A 22,204-nucleotide genomic window follows, 5' to 3' on the forward strand; every position below is an offset into this window, starting at 1 on the left:
TGTAGTATAAAAAAAGGTTATTAGGAATAAGCGGTTCCAATTGTCTCATTGATCAGTAGTTCATGGTTAAAAGAAACAGCTACTAAAAGGGAATATCATTTATATTTCACATTTTAGAAACGGAAATGTACTAGCTTATACCTGACTAAATTCAGGGATAACGGTCTCAGAAAGGTTGGGGCTACTGCTCAATGACCAGGACTGTCTCCAGTCAAGCACATGTGGGACATCCACGAACAGCATTAACCGTCCCCGTATTAACGGGCCAAGTGCAACAGCCATAGAACTTCATCCCACAAACCGTACAACACAATGCATGCACGTCTGCATGCTTGCATTCAACACTCTGGCGGTTACAGCGGTTATTAATGTACTAGTATTTCACATTTGCCTTGGCTTTTCTCGCCTATGATGCCGAAATGTCACTCACCTAGACAAATTTGTTCCCCACATTTCGTTACTCTACATTAACTACTTTTTGTTGTTGCGATTTTTTTTCCGTCTGTGTATAATAAGGCGGTAGAAAACCCAGAAGAATTTTAATCATCATAGTGACAACACTGTCACCAGACTGCGATGGGAGCACTTAACTCTTGGAAGGGTGGGCATCATTACAACCTATCACATAGGTAGACACTATGAAAAAAATGGCTCTGAGCACTATGCGACTTAACTTCTGAGGTCATCAGTCGCCTAGAACTTAGAACTAATTAAACCAAACTAACCTAAGGACATCACGCACATCCATGCCCGGGGCAGGATTCGTACCTGCGACCGTAGCGGTCGCTCGGCTCCAGACTGTAGCGCCTAGAATCGCACGGCCACTCCGGCCGGCAGACACTATGAAAAGGGCAGTGGTCAGTGCTGCTAAGCACGTATTTTTCTCAGTCTACCACTCAGGGGCATTTATTCTGTCAACTAACCATCTAATTGTTGACTAAAGTTTCAGTAGATGGCACGAGAATCACAGTGCAGTACTTTCGCCGAGTATTTATGACACGAGCTGATATTCAAGTCTTGTTGGTGTTGTTAGTGGAAGTGTCCTGCATTTCTCTAGCTCTTCTTTATACGTCTATTTTTTGTAGCGACTGACATTCCACAAATCTACATGTAATATTACTTTTTATTCGAACAGAATTTTCTATACTTCACAGACGGGTTTTCGTGTGGTTAGTGGCGCTAACCACCGCCATTCTTCTCCATCTGGTATGTCTCGCTGAAAAAACAAGGAACAAAGGAATAACGCAATGATGGAAACGGGGACAATGACTCGACTAAAATATGTGGTTAGGAAAATGTTGATAAATTCGTTTGACAATGTATACTCTCCGGCACACTGTGTCCTTTGTAAATGCTAGTATTTTAAAATAAATTATGATTATTGGTAACTTATGTAATCAAAATTACAGACTTATGAAATAGTGATAATAGTAATGGTCTTTAAGATTGTTTAACTTCGCGACCAAAACGCAACTGTGCCGTTACAATTTTTATACCTTAAAAAATTCTGTTTTACCCCTTAGGGGATAATTACCACCAGTTTGGGAACCCCTGCTGTAGAGCATGTTGGGTTACAACAGGCCGCGCGGGTTTAGCCGAGCGTTCTTAGGCGCTGCAGTCGTGGAGTGTCCGGTTGGTCCCGGCGGAGGTTCGAGTCCTCCCTCGGGCATGGGTGTGTGTGTTTGTCCTTAGGATAATTTAGGTTGAGTAGTGTGTAAGCTAAGGGACTGATGACCTTAGCAGTTAAGTCCCATAAGATTTCACATACATTTTTTTTTTGTTACAACAGCAGTATGTGGCCGAACGTTATCCTGTTGGAAAACGCCCCCTGCAATGCTGTTCATGAACGGCACCACAACAGGTCGAATCAGGTTGCGTGGGATAACCACAAATGGTTCAAATGGCTCTAAGCACTATCGAACTTAACATCTGAGTTCATCAGTCTCCTAGACTTAGAACTACTTAAACCTAACTAACCTAAGTGCATCACACGCATCGATGCCCGAGGCAGGATTCGAACCTGCGACCGTAGCAGCAGCGCGGTTCCGGACTGAAGCGCCTAGAACCGCTCGGCCACGAGGATAACCACGTGGGTGCTCCTGCTGTAATACGATACCGCACCCCAGACCATAACTCCAGATGTAGGTTCGGTGTGTGTAGCACGCAGCCAGGTTGCTGCAGGCCCTCAACTGGCCTCCCTCTAACCAACACACGGCCATCACTGGCACCGAGGCAGAATCAGCTTTCAACAGAAAACACAACAGGCCTCCATCCTGCCCTCCAGTGAGCTATTCCTTTACACCACTGAAGTCGCAAATGGCGGTGGTTTGTGGTAAGTGAAATGCACGCTACAGGGCGTTGTTATTCGATGTCACTGAAGTAGCCGATTTGTGACAGTGCGTTGTCTGACTGTGGTGCTAACAGCTGCTCAAATTGCTGCTGCAGATACAGTACGATGCACCAGAGCCATACACGGAACACGATGGTCTTCGCTGAGGTATTGATACTGGACTCGTTGTCGCCTTAAAGGCATTCTTGACGAACATCAGCTTACCACGTCCAGTCTCAAAGATAACTAACGCTCACGAACGTTACAGCGTATATTTAAAGCAAAACTGATTTGGAACCCCATGGTGGCGCCACTCTTATGCGACTCGTGTGAAATCTAAATAGACAGCATCTTTCTGATACAGACACTCCTACCAACTTTCGTTTACGTCACGCAACTCCTTCGTGTTGCGATTTTTTTCCGTCAGTATATAAAATACTTTAATTATCAACTGTAAAACCAACGTTTCGACCGTATTACAGCGGCCTTCCGTAGGACAAGACTGGTTTTCGTGGAGGAAAGGTGCCTCTATGCATTGCAGACGATCAGTACGTCATTTTTGTGAAACTTTACTGACCCTAGAATATAATCTACATCTACATCTACATCCATACTCCGCAAGCCACCTGACGGTGTGTGGCGGAGGGTACCTTGAGTACCTCTATCGGTTCTCCCTTCTATTCCAGTCTCATATTGTTCGTGGAAAGAAGGATTGTCGGTATGCCTCTGTGTGGGCTCTAATCTCTCTGATTTTATGCTCATGGTCTCTTCGCGAGATATACGTAGGAGGGAGCAATATACTGCTTGACTCTTCGGTGAAGGTATGTTCTCGAAACTTTGACAAAAGCCCGTACCGAGCTACTGAGCGTCTCTCCTGCAGAGTCTTCCACTGGAGTTTATCTATCGTCTCCGTAACGCTTTCGCGATTACTAAATGATCCTGTAACGAAGCGCGCTGCTCTCCGTTGGATCTTCTCTATATCTTCTATCAACCCTATCTGGTACGGATCCCACACTGCTGAGCAGTATTCAAGCAGTGGGCGAACAAGAGTACTGTAACCTACTTCCTTTGTTTTCGGATTGCATTTCCTTAGGATTCTTCCAATGAATCTCAGTCTGGCATCTGCTTTACCGACGATCAACATTATATGATCATTCCATTTTAAATCACTCCTAATGCGTACTCCCAGATAATTTATGGTATTAACTGCTTCCAGTTGCTGACCTGCTATTTTGTAGCTAAATGATAAAGGATGTATCTTTCTGTGTATTCGCAGCACATTACACTTGTCTACATTGAGATTCAATTGCCATTCCCTGCACCATGCGTCAATTCGCTGCACATCCTCCTGCATTTCAGTACAATTTTCCATTGTTACAACCTCTCGATACACCACAGCATCATCTGCAAAAAGCCTCAGTGAACTTCCGATGTCATCCACAAGGTCATTTATGTACATTGTGAATAGCAACGGTCCTATGACACTCCCCTGCGGCACACCTGAAATCACTCTTACTTCGGAAGACTTCTCTCCATTGAGAATGACATGCTGCGTCCTGTTATCTAGGAACTCCTCAATCCAATCACAGAATTGGTCTGATAGTCCATATGCCTTTACTTTGTTCGTTAAACGACTGTGGGGAAATGTATCGAACGCCTTGCGGAAGTCAAGAAACACGGCATCTACCTGTGAACCCGTGTCTATGGCCCTCTGAGTCTCGTGGACGAATAGCGCGAGCTGGGTTTCACATGACCGTCTTTTTCGAAACCCATGCTGATTCCTACAGAGTAGATTTCTAGTCTCCAGAAAAGTCATTATACTCGAACACAATACGTGTTCCAAAATTCTACAACTGATCGACGTTAGAGATATAGGTCCATAGTTCTGCACATCTGCTCGACGTCCCTTCTTGAAAACGGCGATGACCTGTGCCCTTTTCCAATCCTTTGGAACGCTACGCTCTTCTAGAGACCTACGGTACACCGCTGCAAGAAGGGGGGCAAGTTCCTTCGCGTACTCTGTGTAAAATTGAACTGGTATCCCATCAGGTCCAAAGGCCTTTCCTCTTTTGAGCGATTTTAATTGTTTCTCTATCCCTCTGTCGTGTATTTCGATATCTACCATTTTGTCATCTGTGCGACAATCTAGAGAAGGAACTACAGTGCAATCTTCCTCTGTGAAACAACTTTGGAAAAAGACATTTAGTATTTCGGCCTTTAGTCTGTCATCCTCTGTTTCAGCACCATTTTGGTCACAGAGTGTCTGGACATTTTGTTTTGATCCACCTACCGCTTTGACATAAGACCAAAATTTCTTAGGATTTTCTGCCAAGTCAGTACATAAAACTTTACTTTCCAATTCATTGAACGCCTCTCGCATAGCCCTCCTCACACTACATTTCGCTTCGCGTAATTTTTGTTTGTCTGCAAGGCTTTGGCTATGTTTATGTTTGCTGTGAAGTTCCCTTTGCTTCCGCAGCAGTTTTCTAACTCGGTTGTTGTACCACGGTGGCTCTTTTCCATCTCTTACGATCTTGCTTGGCACATACTCATCTAACGCATTATGTACGACGGTTTTGAACTTTGTCCACTGATCCTCAACACTATCTGTACTTGAGACACAACTTTTGTGTTGAGCCAACAGGTACTCTGAAATCTGCTTTTTGTCACTCTTTCTAAACAGAAAAATCTTCCTATCCTTTTTAATATTCCTATTTACGGCTGAAATCATCGATGCCGTAACCGCTTTATGATCGCTGATTCCCTGTTCTGCGTTAACTTTTTCAAATAGTTCGGGTCTGTTTGTCACCAGAAGGTCTAATATGTTATCGCCACGAGTCGGTTCTCTGTTTAACTGCTCAAGGTAGTTTTCAGATAAAGCACTTAAAAAAATTTCACTGGATTCTTTGTCCCTGCCACCCGTTATGAACGTCTGAGTCTCCCAGTCTATATCCGGCAAATTAAAATCTCCACCCAGAACTATAACATGGTGGGGAAATCTACTCGAAATATTTTCCAAATTATCCTTCAGGTGCTCAGCCACAACAACTGCTGAGCCAGGGGGCCTATAGAGACATCCAATTACCATGTTTGAGCCTGCTTTAACCGTGACCTTCACCCAAATCATTTCACATTTCGGATCTCCGTCAATTTCCTTCGATACTATTGCACTTCTTATCGCTATAAACACGCCTCCCCCTTCACTGTCCAGCCTGTCTCTGCGGTATACATTCCAATCTGAGTTTAGGATTTCATTACTATTTACGTCTGGTTTCAGCCAACTTTCTGTCCCTAGTACTATATGAGCGTTGTGACCGTTTATAAATGAGAGCAGTTCTGGGACCTTTCTGTAGACGCTCCTGCAGTTTACTATTAGCACATTAATATTGTTATTCCCTGTTGCATTTTGCCTACTCCTACCTTGCTGCGTCTCAGGAGGCGTCTTGTCGGGCCTAGGGAGGGGATTCTCTAACCTAAAAAACCCCCATGTGCACTCCACACGTACTCCGCTACCCTTGTAGCCGCTTCCGGCGTGTAGTGCACGCCTGACCTATTCAGGGGGACCCTACATTTCTCCACCCGATAGCGGAGGTCGAGAAATTTGCACCCCAGATCTCCGCAGAATCGTCTGAGCCTCTGGTTTAAGCCTTCCACTCGGCTCCAAACTGATCATGACCAAAGGGAGGGGATAGGAAAGTAGCTATTCGTGGGGCAGCCGGCTTTGAAGTGATTCCCGACAGTCTGCAAGCCAGCGCTTGGTTTCTGGTTGGCATGTCTTCCTGGTGTGCGCGGAAATACACTTGACAGTCCCTCTAAACGTGAGACCGCACTGAGCAAAACTACACTTCAGCAGAGCGGCGCGGCACAACGCCATTAGATATTGTTTCTAAATAATCGTATGAAACAGAATGCACTAGGCAGCAGCGGAACTGCCCCACGCAGCACTGCGAAGCAAAGTTGACCAACTGGCCAACAGTGACGCGCCGTGCGGCGTCGCGTGCTTCCGTTGTTGCTAGTGCGGAGTAGCAAGTGTCGCAACACTGCACGTCACTCAGATCGAATATCTTTTGGCTTGCCAAACGGAAGTCTGTTTACCAAAACGGCGTTAGACGAGGAAAAGCTAATTGTATGTACAAGCGAATATCCAGAGTGATATGGCCTTTAAAAGGAGCGTTATAAGAATAGTACCAAAAAAAGAAACATTTGGAAACACATTGCCAAGGAAATGGGAGTAAACATAACGTACGAGTACCTGCAAATCGAATTTTATTTTATTTTGAGAAAAGAACGATTAGTGCTCTATTATTTAGTATCACGTGCCTATTATTACATTTTTGCACTGCTTATTGTCTGTTCGACGATATCCCTTGTTTATCATATCGTTGTGCCAGACCAAACTATCTTGCGTGGAACTGAAATAATCTGTGAATCATCCCGCATTTGGATAACATTCTCTGTAGTTCCAGACTGAGACAGATTTTGCGATAGTAAATCATTAATTTTATGACACAGTATTCCAAAAGCGTTTTCTGCTCTGTTACGTCTGGGGCGTCATCTAACTTCGTACCAAGATAAGATATCATCAGAAAATTTTTAATAGAAAAGCTTCTCCGACAAACATGTGAGGCAGCCGAAGTCTCGTACCTGATAATTCTTTTGGACCTGGTATTTCTTTGGCTAAATCTCACCGAGAAAAGATCCCCGCATCACTATTCTTTCAGAGGTCACCACCAATGTTCGTATAAATAAGATTATAGCCTTCTGCCTCACATAAAAAAGAAATTATTACCACATCCATGTCACTTTTAGAACGACTCACATACTAAATTCGCAATGTATTGTCACGCCCGTTGCATTCCAGATGCTGTGCACTAAATAGAACGGCGGTTTTCTGCTCAGTGCGGTCTTACCTTAAAGCTGTTTGTTTACCCTGTCGCGTCCATGTCTGGTGTGGCTTCTGCCCACCGACCGCTCGCGGCCTGTTGGATAGGGAGAGCCGGCAGCCAGGACGCTGGAAGTTTGGAGTCATCCTCTCTATGGATATTATGAGGCTCCTTAATAATTTTTATCGCCTCTCGAATTTTCCGTTGGCGCTTCCACGACTCTTTTGCCAGAAAACAATGGTGTGTTACCATTTCTGGATGTGGAGGTGCATAGAACTGCGGACTGCACACTGGGACACAAAATGCACCCGAAGCCAACCCGCACAAATCGGTACGTAAACTCAGACAGCTACCATGACCCACCTCAAAAGTATTCATTTCTGCACAGTCCGACTGTCCGTGCCTACTGTGTGAGTGACACCACCAACATCAAAGAAGAATTGAGGGTGCCAACGCTTATGACAACAGTGTTATAAGAAACGCGACCGAGGCCAACCGAAATAAAACATGAGAAGAAGGCAAGGAAGAGAAGCTTCCGCTAGTGCACTTACTAAATGCGTCCATCAACGGTTAGGCAATGTCCTTCGCCGACGAGGTTTCAAACCGATTTCCCGCAGCAGCCACAGGAGCCACAACATGACAGGTTCAACCAATGCTGCGAAAGGAAAGTAGATGGTTCAAATGGCTCTGAGCACTATGGGACTTAACATCTGAGGTCATCAGTCCCCTAGAACTTAGAACTACTTATACCTAACCAACTTAAGGACATCACACACATCCATGCCCGAGGCAGGATTAGAACCTGCGACCGTAGCGGTCGCGCGGTTCCAGACTGCAGCGCCTAGAACCGCTCGGTCAAACCAGCCGGCGGAAAGTAAATACTGCAGGGGTATGTTAACTACGTTGTAAGTGCGGAACTGCCCACACAAAGGAGATCATAGCACACGAGAAGCAGAACATGAATGCTATGTGCGATTAGCACAGCATAATAAATCGGCGATAGGGGAACACCGCCTCCACTGTGGACAGCCTCTCTTGCTCCAGGAAGCCTGTGTGCTAGCGAAAGACTTGTGCACGAGCCGACGCAAAATTCGAGAGGCGATAGAAATTATGAAGCAGTCTGAGATCAGTAGAGAGGACGGCTAAAAACTTCCGGCGTCTTGATTGCCAGCTATCCCTGTCCAGCGAGCCGCGAGCGGTCGCGGGACAAAGGCCACACCGTACACGGATACGACAGCCTAGACAAACATCTTTAGAGGGTCTGTCAGTGCATTTCCCCGCACACCAGAAACCAAGCGCTGATATGAAGACCGACCCCAATCACTGAAAAGCCGGCTACCCCACTGATAGCTACTTTCCTACTCTCTCCCTTTCTTAATGAATAAGCCGACTGTTGTGGCCTAGCGGTTCTAGGCGCTTCAATCCGGAGCTGCGCTGCTGCTACGGTCGCAGGTTCGAATTCTGCCTAGGGCATAGATGTGTGTGATGTCCGTAGGTTAGTTAGGTTTAAGGCTAGGCGCAAATTGAGACGCGTATAGCACGTGTGACGTGACACGACGCTACAGCGCGACACCCACGTGCCGCACGAATCGCGCGGGTGCAGCGCATATTGCGACGCGTACACCATACTTCGCACGCGCCGACTGGCGACGCTCTGCGCTGACAGAACCGAAGCGCGCGCAACCTGTTATCTTTCTCAAACGATTTTACAGAAACTATTCACTGAAAACATATGATTTTTGCCTTACTTCTAGCGTTATATGTCAGCTTTGTGGTCGTCATCTCGCTAATGACCGTTCTTACTGTGATGTACACATTTTAATAAGACACTACGCAAAACTCAAAAAGTTTGCAACGAAAATTAGGGGTCGCTATGATTTTCCGTTTGGTGCCTATTACACAATAGGTTGCTGCGTATGAAATTTAGCTAACATGCTGAATTTTTGTTTAGACTTGGAAGGAGGTCTCTGTCTCCGATCTCGAGAAAATGAATCCCATGTAGCGCGCTCACTTCCTATCTCACGCCCGCGAGAATGAAATACAACATCTCTCATATCTGCTAAACCGCTCGAAACATCGAAACGAAAGTTCGGCGAATGATAGCACACAAGGAGGAAAGTGTTTTGCCAATTCTTAAACACACAGAACTTTCTTATCTATGGCGATATATCATTACTTATACTTCCCTTTTTATATATTTCACTCCAGTGACTGTAATTTTTTAAGAGTTATCGACAGCTAGCGGAACAACAGCTTCCTAGTATGAAAATAAACATGAAATTTCTTCTTTTATGTTACTGCAAACCGATACTACGAGGTTTTTCGTAAGCTATTGAGCTCTGTGATTGCCAGTTACTTGTTTGATGAGGCACTCCGTTTCGGAATTCTGTCTCAAGAGCTGTTGTGAGATGAGTTTGGCGAATTACACTGTGACAAAGTAAGTACAATTAAACTAGTCACCAAGAGCAATGTGGCCGTTACTCACAAACGGTGATGCATCTTCGAATGAGACAAGGTTAACAAATCACACAAAAATAGATTGCCAGTTCTGTTGGAATTTTTGTGGAATCCCCGTAACCCATCGTATTTTTATCGCTGAGCGACTGGAATGGAAAGTTACCAAAGAACTTTATTCCTTCTCTTGATCTGAGCAGTATTAAAATAATGACGAGCGTTGCTTCAGGCGGAATGATAGGCAAATGACAGATACTGGTTACTCACCTACGGCTTGCCAAACTGACAATGTGTGATCGCGAATAAAATAGTTGTTATTGAGAAAAATAAACAATTGATCTGTTGCACAACACAATGGTCAGTGTATTGTCAGCAGCGGAGGATAATGCGCGCGACAGCAATGCACAAGCTAGCCATGTGTGCCTTGTGAGTTGCAGTTCGAAAAACATTGTCATGAAAGTAGATCTGCCTTTGTCAGCAGTACATTTCAACAAATTAAATATCTCTAATCATAGCACTCTTTTAGGATATTCCTACTTTCGTAATAATACCGACCATTTTCTTCATTTGTGTAGCCTGTTGTATAATTAGTTTATTTATGCTGATAATGTGCATGCAACAATTGAAATGCTTTTTCTCATCACGGCGAACCAATTAAAACATTGTTAATTGTGACTGCTTTTCAACTGTTTCTAGCTTGCAGTGGAAATGTGATGTTCACATGCATGCAGTACAGTGTGTCGTATTACATTATTGCAGGCATATCTAAGTAATCACAGTGAGACTTCTATGCTTCAGATCTTGGACACTTTTTACCAGGAGCAGAAAAGGGATCATACCTGTGGAGATTATCCCTTTCTAAAGTTTTGTAACAGATCGTACAGATACGCCAGCATACTAGGCAGCGAGAAGATAACCTTGTTTTACTTTCCTGCCTTGGTTCTTAATCACGTGATTTTATAATATTCCTTGCTTCCTTATTCACTACCCTCTGGCCCTCCTTGCGATCTGAAAACATCGCGAAGCCATATGATACAATTCCAACAGCCAATGGCTCATCAGTTACTGAAGTATGCATTTTTCTTGACAGAAGAAAAACAAAACAAAACTATACAGATATAAATAACAGAAAAGTATAATGTACTAACGAAGAAAGCTGGAGCGTTTAAATGGCGAAAAACGAAACACTACCCAAAGGCAATAAAATTTAGTACACAGTAAAGCAAAATTTATCGTATGGGAAATACTACCACTGCTCATATGCGCCGTTCCGGTGTGAGCATATGGCGGGGCTACTTTTCCGCTCCCCTCCTCAAATTTCCCACGATGCTAGCGAGGCACGCGCGACGCGCGGCGCGAGAAACTGTGCCCCAACCACAACGCCGCGCGACCTGGCGCAGGCGCGTGTCGCGTCCCAGTCGCGTCGCGTCGCAATTTGCGCGGTCGCACTTGAACCTGTGATGTTACGAAAACACGTGCTGCGCTGCGTCGCGCCACACGCGCTATACGCGTCTCAATTTGCGCCTAGCCTGCGTAGTTCTAAGTCTAGGGGACTGATGACCTCAGATGTTAAGTCCCATAGTGCTCAGAGCCATTTGAACCAATTTTTCATGAGTAGCCTGCTATATATTAGGGTCAATAACTCCTCCTCCGAAACAGGCCACGAAGGCCCAACGGTACTGACCGGCCGCCGTGTCATCCTCAGCTCATAGGCGTCACTGGATGCGGATGCGGAGGGGCATGTGGTCAGCACACCGCTCTTCCGACCGTATGTCAGTTTCTGAGACCGGAGCCGCTACTTTTCAATCAAGTAGCTCCTCAGTTTGCCTCACAAGGGCTGAGTGCACCCCGCTTGCCAACAGCTCTCGGCAGACCGGATGGTCACCCATCCAAGTGCTAGCCCAGCGCGACAGCGTTTAACTTCGGTGATCTGACGTGAACCGGTGTTACCACTGCGGCAAGGACGTTGGCAGGGTCAATAAAGTTTCACAAATATGACGTATTGATGCCGATCGTCTGCAACAAATAGAGGCACCCTTTCTCCACGAAACCCACTAAGGAAGGCTGTTGTAATACGGTAGAGACGTTGGTCTTACAGTTTATAATTAAAGTATTTTGTACAAAACCTAGAAAAATGTTAAACATCATGACACCGGTCGCGGAAGCCCATGTAGTTGTAATCTGACTGTTTCAGAGCAATAAATAAAACCCCGGAAAACGTCCCTGATATTTCCATCAGTATAACAGGCATGTTATTGTTTCTTGTTTACATCTTACCGATGAAAACAGTCACCCGGTTTCATAATCGTATTTTGTAAAGGATAAATGAATCTATCGTTACGATTCGTCTGTTTTGGCACTGAGAGCCATCGAAATGTCGCATATAAATCACTCATCGAAATCGGTTTAAGCAATCCTATCACAGTTTGTCTGGCGATGTTCTCACTGTCTCAGAACAATAAATAAATCCCAGGAAAACGATCCTGATATTTCCATCAATATATCGGGCATATTACTATCTTGTATATATATTCTTTTCATTTTCGTAGTACTGACGGAAATACTGGGTAATTCCGTGATGATGTTACAAACTGTCGGGGATGGTGGAGTAAAAGTATCAATGTGAGGTATGGGACACTGCTCCAGAAACGACTGGGTCCAAAGCTATAGCGTAAATTGTCGGCCACCTCTTTTATTCTAATCTCTTTGCTTTCCATATTTTGGGAGGCGGTAGTATAGGCCAAAACGAGAAAAAATTTCCGGGTAAAGATGGATCTAAAGTGCGTACCTGTTCATCTTTGCTACTCTGAAACACATGTCTTCTATTAAACATGACTCTCAATGTATGCATTTTAGAGCCTATCTGACCTGGATGTAAGGTAATCCAGAACGCCGAGACTACAGTCTCCTTACGTAAATCTGCTGTGGCAGCATTGCTGCAGCCCTGGCGGCTCTCGTCGAAATTAGACATGTGGTAACTTGTCCCGGGGCAGTGGTTCTCGCTCTGTTAGCAAAATTCGCTTGTAACTTCTTGCGAAAGTATGTCTTACTGACTGCCGTCTGTATGATCTCTCTAAGGTTTCTTGTATCAGCCGCGGTAACGTTTTCTGATAACGTGGCCGCCAAGCATTGAAGCCGTGCTGCAACCATTGAAAAAAAAATCGCAAAGCAACATCCTCTCCAGCTCCAGATACACACTCCTATAGACATATTGTGCAGGCCTCTATTTATAATCGTGGTGCTAATTGAAATATTCACATTGGTGAGTACACTCATCGATTTTATACTGATCAGCCAGAATATTAAGACCACCGACCTACTATCGATATAAACCCGTCCAGGCGACAGCAGTGTCACTTGGCGAGGAATGACTGCTACTCAGACACAAGCTCGGTGCATGTAGAATCAGCGAGCGTGCTGTTCTTGTGTAGAATGGGGGAAGCGTGCGATCTATCTGAATTTGACCGAGGACAGATTGTGATAGCCCGGAGGCTCGGCAAGAGCATTTCGGAAACGGCATGATTTGTCGGGTGTTCGAGGAATGCTGTGCTGTGTGCCTTCAACAGGTGCCGAAGGCAAGGTAAAACCACGTCCAGATGTCGTGGGGTTGGGCGACCACCCCTCATTCCACATGTCGGACGTCGTAGGCTGGTCAGACTGGTAAAACAGGATAGGCGGCGAATTGTGACGGAACTAACATCAGATTTTATAGCTGGGCAGAGAAGAAGTGTGTCTGAACATACGGTACACCAAACACTCCTGACGATGGGCCTCCGCAGCCGACGACGTATGCATGTGCCAATGTTAATACCACGGCATCGGCACTACTGAAATGGGCACGTGACCATCGGCACTGGACATTGGCGCAGTGGCGAAGCGTTGCATGGTCTGATGAATTCCGATACTTTCTTGATCATGCCGATGGGAGCGCGCGAATCCGTAGTCTTCCAGGGGTATAGCTCCTTGACACCCGTATTGCTGAACGGAGACAAGCTGGTGGCTGCTCCATTATGCTCTGGGGAACATTTACATGGGCGTCCATGGGTCCAGGGGAGCTCGTGCAAGGAACCATAACGGCCAAGGAGTATCGTATACTGGTTGAAGTCCACCGATACCTCTTTGTGACGATCATGTTCCCCAACGGCAATGGAATTTTTCAGCAAGGTAATATGGCTCGTCACAAGTCCAGGAGTGTGATGGAATGGTTCGAGGAACACAGTGGCGAGTTCCAGTTCATGTGCTGGCTCCCCCATCATGCCAGATCTGAGCCCAGTGGAACACATCTGGGATGTGACTGAACATGGCGTCGGAGATGATCGCTCCCGTCTTCGGAATTTACGGGAATTAGGTGACCTGTGCTTGCCGATGTGGTGCCAACTCCCTCGAGCGATCTACCAAGGTCTCACTACTTCCATACCACAATGCGCCGCCGCTGTTATCAGTGCCAAAGGTGGACATACCGGCTAATAGTCAGGTGTTCATAATGTTCTGACTGATCAGTGTACGTCATGTAAATCATGACGTCAAGGTAATGAGAGTTCGTCCCTATTATTGTTCTTAAATCAGCTGTATTTAAAAAATACTTCCCTACTTGTAATTTTCGGACGAGTACTTTTTAAATGATGAGTTTCTCTGAATTCAAATTTTTTGATACTTATGCTCAAGCAATGTACTAAGCGTTGATGTCAGAAAATTTCTATTTATTTATTTATTGCTATTATTATGCAAATCCTAGGTACCTGTGGCATATTAATTTTGGAAGTGACTGCAAGTTCCATTAGTGGAGGGGAGAGGGGAGGGCAGTAACGAGCTGTGACCCCCTCCAGAACTTAACACTGGATTGTTGCCTGCCTAATAGTCCCTTCAAAGGTCCACCCTACCTCAGAACTCGGATCTTGCCGTTTGTTGTGTCCATAATTCACAATTCAACGCTCTATACACTGATGAGCCAAAACATTATGACCACCTACTTAAAATCGTGTTGGCCCACTTTTGGAGCCCAGTTCAATAGTCATTCCGCTTGCCATGGATTCTACAAGTACTTGATAGGTTTCCAGAGGTTTGTGGCATAGTTCACACACCTCCAGTAATTTACGAGCGGTTGGTTTGTGCGCGCAGAGCTGGCGCGTGGCAGCGACCCAGTTGCATTTCATCCAGTTAAGACAAGCCGAATTTGATGGTCAGCATATCAACGTGAGTTCACTATCATGCCCCTCAAACCACTGCAACACTATTCTGCCCTTGTGACACGGACAGTTATCCTGCTGGAAGATGCTGTTGAGGAAGACATCAAGCACAAGGGATTACGGGTGGTCCCTAATAATGTTCTCGTAGTTCACAGCTGGCATGGTGCCTCCGATTACTATTGCAGGTCCCATGGAAGCCCAGGTGAATGCTCCGGAACATAATATTCCTCCCACCGGCCTGCGTCCATGGCGCGCTGCATGTTTAGAGCAAGCCGTTCGCCTGGGTAACGGCATATCTGGACACGACCATCGATCTGGTTTAACAATAAACGGGATTCATCCTACCGGGTGACACGATTCTATTGATCCGCGGTCCAGTCACTATTATCCCATGCCCACTGCAATCATAACTGACAGTCCTTTCTTACAGGAGTGCTAGTTCTGCAAGATTCGCAGGAGAGCTTCTTTGAAGTTTCGAAGCTAGGGGACGAGGTATTGGCGGAAGTAAAGCTGTGAGGACGGGTCGTGAGTAATGCTTGGGTAGCTCAGTTGGTAGAGCACTTGTCCGCGAAACGCAAAGGCCCGATTTAGAGTCTCGGTCCGGCACAGAGTTTCAATCTGCCAGGAAGATTCATAACTGAGAATGTTGTTGGGTAAACATGGGAACACGTAGGGGTCCTCTGCTGCGGAACTGTATGTTCAACACTGTGTGTTGAACGGTATTCTCCAAAACACTTGTGCCTGCGCCACCACTGCATTCTGTCGTCATATCTGCCACAGATGGCCGCCTATATTGCTTTAGGCAGCGGGCAAGCCTTCGATCCCTAAGTTCTGTGATGAGGTACGGACGTCCAACTTCTTGTCGCCTACTTGTGATTTCAGCATTTATCAACCACTTCCCGTAGATGCCCACGACAGTAGAAAGCGAACAGCCGAACAGTTCCACCGTTTACGGGATTCTCGCTTCCAGGCACTGGGACACTTTTGTCAAAGTCGCTGAAGTCGGTGGATTTCCGCATTTGCACCATTTGTTGCCGCAAGAATGAGTCCACATTCGTCTCTGCTCCGTTCAAATAATTCTTTTTCCGCGTCACGTGTCCTCAGCCCCACCAGGCAGCATACAACCTCGAGGTGGGTAGTGATCACAACGTTTGTCTCATCAGTGTATATTTTCCCAAGGGTGGAAGGCGGAAATTTGCGTCTTCCACGCTGCCTGCCTCTTGCAGCTAGCTCTCCATTCTACACTCCTGAAAGTCGTAGCCTCGCTCTCAGATCAGTACAATTACAACGTGTTTAAATAGAGCTTTACTTGATCTATCTTTGCGTCCAGTTCCTTTAGTTTTCCAAAAAAAACCCAAGCGCTTAACAATACCTTTCGGCTTGGAATCCTTTAGGTAATACCGTTCTCCCACCCGTAAATGATACGACCTGTATGAACAGTTATAGGCAAGTTCAGATGGGTCCTCCACCCAGATTCCGTCTGATTGGTTACAGCAGCAACGACCGCCCCTGGGTGGTGGGCACGCTGGTGCCATTGCTGGAGAACGGACCACAGCGCTACCGCGTCTGCCTTCACGAGCGCGACTTCCAGTTGGGCACCGTCATCGTGCAGAATATCTCCAGGTCCATGGATCACAGCCGGCACACGATCGTTGTCCTCTCAAAGAGCTTCCTCTCCAGCAGGGTGAGTTACCTGCAGTAACAATGATTTTCTTTTTTTGAACATCTTTATTTCCCTACTCCCGAAAGTTGTCCTTCTGGGTCACACATCCCAGTAGGTTGGGGGTAGGGCGGGAGGGTTCCCAGTTGAGAATATTTGACAGAGAGGGGATTTGCAGTTCCGGAATTCGCTTGATAATCCAGGAAAAACTCCCGGAAACTTAAAGTATAGTACTAAAAAGTCTGCTGACAGATGCTATAACATTAATCACCCTATAATTGCTCGGGTGTTTCTTGTTTCCTTGTTTTTAAACATAGCAGATATGTATGACACCATTCTCTTTGTATTTCCTCTCACCCCACAATCTGACTGGACAATTCAAATTTAAGTCTCACCATCTAAAGGGGCCCATAATTGCACAATTCTGTCACAACTCCACACGGTCCACTTGTGAGGCTGCAGCACGTTTAAGGCCTTCTCATTACATTTTATCCTATTTACATACTGAATTTACATGCAAGTGTCTCTTGCTTCATTTAATTTCCGATTCTGTTTTTATTTGTCGACTTCTCACTTGTTTTGTGTGCTGACTACATGAGTGCTTAGGCCATAGCTTGTAGAAATATACATAACTCATCTCCCTACACCTAACCTAATATTTCATTCTTGTAGTAGTTTCTCTCTTTAATGTATCTGGACTTGATCAAGGGAATTCCTCTCCTATGGGGTCAGAAAGAGGTGGAATGTTTTGCACGCTCTTGAGGAGCTTCTGTCACTCAAAGTGTAGGTTTCACCTTAGCGGGACTGGACGGGTAGTCAAGCAAGCCTTTCAGGAGTTATCCTGGAGGTACCTCGAACAATGGGCGGTGAAACGGTCGACTGGAGTCCTCTATAACAGAACCGGAAACCAATGGTGTAAGGGGTGAGGACTCCGCTTGTCGGCAAACTTTCGGCGGGGTCCTCAGTTGTCCACTTGCCGTTATCGCCCTCTGCGGTGGTCTCCAAACACAAGCTATGTATATGCTCGCCTATGGGTCTACGAAATTTACAAACTCTGCCGTTTCTGTGGGAGCTCTTTGCGAAGCTCTACAAAATTTCCAGAATTTCCCACAAATGTGACTGCCCGTAGGAACGTGGCGAAATTTTGTTCTCGTTTCCATAAACACGAATCTCACTGATGGATACATCTATTACGTGATGCTGAAAGGTAGTGAGCGGAGTTCCAGACGCCTCATTGGAGGAGCACTTAGCCCCTTTCTGGAATTACTTCGAACAATGGGCGGTGGAACGGGTGCTTCCAGAGGTATAAAGGGATGTCATCAAAATTTAGAGAGGTGATACTTTTTGCGATTCTCATTAGGATGCTCATTCTGTTTCGGATTCCGCACTTGAACACATCTTCTTCTACTACGGCCCTCTGCCAAGTTTTCAAAGTTCTACTTTGGACTTACTGGGATCTGCGACCGGTAAACAGGAAGATGATGAGATACACCATTTACGATCACAGCACATCGGCCCACGCCAACAACGGTTAGAAGCCTCTGCACCACAGCACGCGGTGATTCGTCTGGAGCCATTTTGACCGTAGTCACGGTGGGCCGGATCAGCAGTGTGCACTTCTCCTGACTTCGGTCATCGCTATAGAATGAAAGGAGACGAGTCCACTCTCGTTTTTCCACTCTCGCTTTTCATAATGTAACCTAAGCTCTTCACGTACCAGTATGCATGTTTTCTGCAGTAGAAGTCCTTTTTCAAAGAGCATTTTCTTCCGTAAACACTCATGTGTCGTTTCGGTATTGAGTTAATTCAGTGTTCACCTGTCTGGTTATGATTCTTTCTGTTCTTTCCTTTATTCATTGATCTCTTGTGCACTCTGTCTGATGCATGCTCTGCTTTTTATATAATAATAAAGTTTTAAAATCACGATTCAAAAAGTTTTTCGTGTACTTTGAGTGTCTGTGCACCATCTCATCCGTGGCTGTTCAGCATCATGCTGGCGGAGACCGTAATAAGCATTCCTTTTTCTGATCACTGTTTATTTTATTTATGTAAAATTCATTCTCAAGTTGTTTGTAATCACGATGTTAATGTGTTATGAGTAAATTTCATATTGTTTAGATAGATCTTACGTTTACCAGATCAAATTCTATCATTCAGCAACCACAAGATAAATTATTCTATTCAAATGTCCAGGTCCTCCAACCAAAAGCAGCAGACGAGGCCCCTGACGAGTTCAGGATCTTATCAAATAACGTTCCCAATGCGTTCAGCAGTTGATTTTTCAGGTAGCCTATTAACTTCTTGGAATAATCTATCGTTTTAATTGGTCTGGGGAGATAGAATCAACATCAGTCTACTCTGAATACCCACGGAGCACCTGATGAGCAAATTATTGTGTTCAAAGAACACCTGGCTTCTAGCAACCTTGACTTCCCATTTCTTGCACTTTACATCATCTCTTTTACTGGATAAGAAGTGATTAGAGCTTATGTTCTGTTTTGGAATGGAATGAAAAAAAAAATACTTGAGCAAATTCTGGGTTAAGAGTTCTTATAAAAAGGAAACGGAAACAGAGAATAAATGATTGGAAGGAAGGGTGGATGAAAGAATAATCGGTGTAACTATAAAAATTCATGGAATAAAACAGAAATTCATTGATGTATATGGCCATAGCAGAGATGCCCCTGAGGATAACAAGGGAGACTGTTTCGATGACCTACAAGAAATGGCTGACGAGTGTCTAGGTGGACGTGAATTGTTAATAATGGGGGTTTAAATGGTCGAACTGGAAAAAGATTAAATGGTGACGTTACCGGACCCTGAGGAGACGACGTAACGAATGATAACGGTAGGAGATTGGTTGAATTCTGTAAGAGTCAGGAGTGTACTGTTATGAATGCTCAATTCCAGCGTAAAGAACTTCGTAAATAAACGTGGGCTATCCCGCCAAGGGACCTAAACTCGGTCATAGACTATGTAATAGTGCAAAGACAGCGGGTGTTTAGGTACAATACAAGGGGAATACAGTGTGGCTCCTATGATTACATAGTTACTTCAAAAAATGCTTTTCCGATTAAGACAAAGATAGCAGAGGAGGAGGAGGAGGAGGAGAAGGAGGAGGATTCTGGAAGTATAATTATAGTGGAGCCAAAATATAAGATACTTCTCTTACAGGAAGGAAGTATGAAAATTTAGTCTCAGTAAATGTTAAATCTATGCCTGGAAGCAGAGGAGGAGAACTGGAGTGCAAATGAGTTGTATGGTTTTCTGAAACAGTTGATTAAGGAAGCAGCGGAGGAGACTTTAGTAAGGAAACGGGATAGATGAGTAAGAACTGAATGGATGACCATGGAGTTGTTGGAGATGGCTGAGGAAAAGAAGAAGCTACATCACATATGGTTAAGCTATGGGACTGAAAGAAGAAAGCTATCGAATTAACAAGGAAGTGTAAGGAAGAGGCATGGGCAAAAGTATGTGGGGAAACGGATATAGGAGACTGATGGAGGCACGGAAGATGATAAACAAGAATAAAGCGACTAGCAGTCTCACACACACAATACAATCTATACCTATTGGACAAAGGAAAAAGCATTTTGAAGAATTTCTAGCAGAAAAAGAGAAAAGACCAGGTGACAGGTCTACAAGAAAAGCAGTACATTAGGATATACAGAACCTACAATTGAGGAGGAAATAAAATAGTGTGCTTCTCATTCAGAAAACGCATTAGAATATGGGAAGGTCATATTATGCGTCGTGTAATAAGCAGAAACACTCACCAGTGTGTGTTGATACTCAGCAGCAGCAGGACTGTGACCTATTGAGTGAGTAGTTTCTCGTTCCACGGTATCAGTGATCACGATGGTCTGGGATCCCACGACTGTAATGCATGAGTCTGCGAAGGCGATACTCAATAGGATGCAGAATCTATACCGCCCACACGGCTAGCGCCGGAGAGGACAGACACACTGTTAACTCGGCCATGCAGGACTGTAGAGCCACGCCACGTGTATTGTGTCAGGAAATGAGCTTGCCTCCAGCAAGACAACTGCCCACACGTTCAGAGCGGCTGTGTTCGGGGAAACATGGATTGTCAGCACAGCGACCAGTGTTGCGGTACCCTTCACATGGCAGCAGCGTGTGTTGCGGCCAACGACAATACTGGATGCATGGGTGGCAGCACGTCGTCTTTTCAGACGAGTCCCACTCCTACGTACGGCATCACAATGGACGCATCCGTGTATGGAAGCTCTGAGAAGAGCGAACGTTGCCAGATGTATTCGTTATCATTATATGCGAACGTTGCCAGATGTATTCGTTATCATTATATGCCCACCATGAACCATGGACCTTACCGCTGGTGGGGAGGCTTGCGTGCCTCAGCGATACAAATGGCCGTACCGTAGATGCAACCACAACGGAGGGGTATCTGTTGAGAGGCCAGACAAACGTGTGGTTCCTGAAGAGGGGCAGCAGTCTTTTCAGTAGTTGCAGGGGATGATTGACTGATCTCGCCTTGTAACAATAACCAAAACGGCCTTGCTGTGCTGGCACTGCGAACGGCTGAAAGCAAGGGGAAACTACAGCCGTAATTTTTCCCGAGGGCATGCAGCTTTACTGTATGGTTAAATGATGATGGCGTCCTCTTGGGTAAAATATTCCGGAGGTAAAATAGTCCCCCATTCGGATCTCCGGGCGGGGACTACTCAAGAGGACATTATTGTCAGGAGAAAGAAAACTGGCATTCTACGGATCGGAGCGTGGATTGTCAGATCCCTTAATCGAGCAGGTAGGTTAGAAAATTTAAAAAGGGAAATGGATAGGCTAAAGTTAGATATAGTAGGAATTAGTGAAGTTCGGTAGCAGGAGGAAAAAGACTTTTGGTCAGGTAAATACAGAGTTATAAATACAAAATCAAATAGGGGTAATGCAGGAGTAGGTTTAATAATGAATAAAAAAAATAGTAGTGCGGCTAAGCTACTACAAACAACATAGTAAACGCATTATTGTGGCCAAGATAGACACGAAGCCCACGCCTACTACAGTAGTACAAGTTTATATGCCAACTAGCTCTGCAGATGATGAAGAAATTGATGAAATGTATGATGAGATAAAAGAAATTATTCAGGTAGTGAAGGGTGATGAAAATTTAATAGTCATGGGTGACTGGAATTCGAGTGTAGGAAAAGGGAGAGAAGGAAACATAGTAGGTGAATATGTATTGGGGGTAAGAAATGAAAGAGGAAGCCGTCTGGTAGAATTTTGCACAGAGCATAACTTAATCATAGCTACCACTTGGTTCAAGAATCATAAAAGAAGGTTGTATACATGGAAGAATCCCGGAGATACTAAAAGGTATCACATAGATTATATAATGGTAAGACAGAGATTTAGGAACCAGGTTTTAAATTGTAAGACATTTCCAGGGGCAGATGTGGACTCTGACCACAATCTATTGGTTATGAACTGTAGATTAAAACTGAAGAAAGTGCAAAAAGGTGAGAACTTAAGGAGATGGGACCTGGATAAACTGACTAAACCAGAGGTTGTACAGAGTTTCAGGGATAGCATAAGGGAACAATTGACAGCAGTGGGGGAAAGAAGTACAGTAGAAGAAGAATTGATAGCTCTGAGGGATGAAGTAGTGAAGGCAGCAGGGGATCAAGTAGGTAAAAAGATAAGGGCTAGTAGAAAT

The 22,204-nt window shown here is 45.0% G+C and overlaps 1 protein-coding gene across 1 annotated transcript in view; it reads left to right on the top strand.

The window, feature by feature from the left end:
- Positions 1-22,204, top strand: part of LOC124594269 (toll-like receptor 2 type-2) — a 108,922-nt gene that overhangs the window by 76,817 nt on the left and 9,901 nt on the right. The window contains exon 6 of the mRNA XM_047132633.1: positions 16,347-16,536. Coding sequence (XP_046988589.1) covers positions 16,347-16,536 — 190 coding nt within the window. The remainder of the gene's footprint in view (positions 1-16,346; positions 16,537-22,204) is intronic.

This window comes from Schistocerca americana, chromosome 2 (genome assembly GCF_021461395.2).
Source record: "Schistocerca americana isolate TAMUIC-IGC-003095 chromosome 2, iqSchAmer2.1, whole genome shotgun sequence".
Taxonomy (NCBI): domain Eukaryota; kingdom Metazoa; phylum Arthropoda; class Insecta; order Orthoptera; family Acrididae; genus Schistocerca; species Schistocerca americana.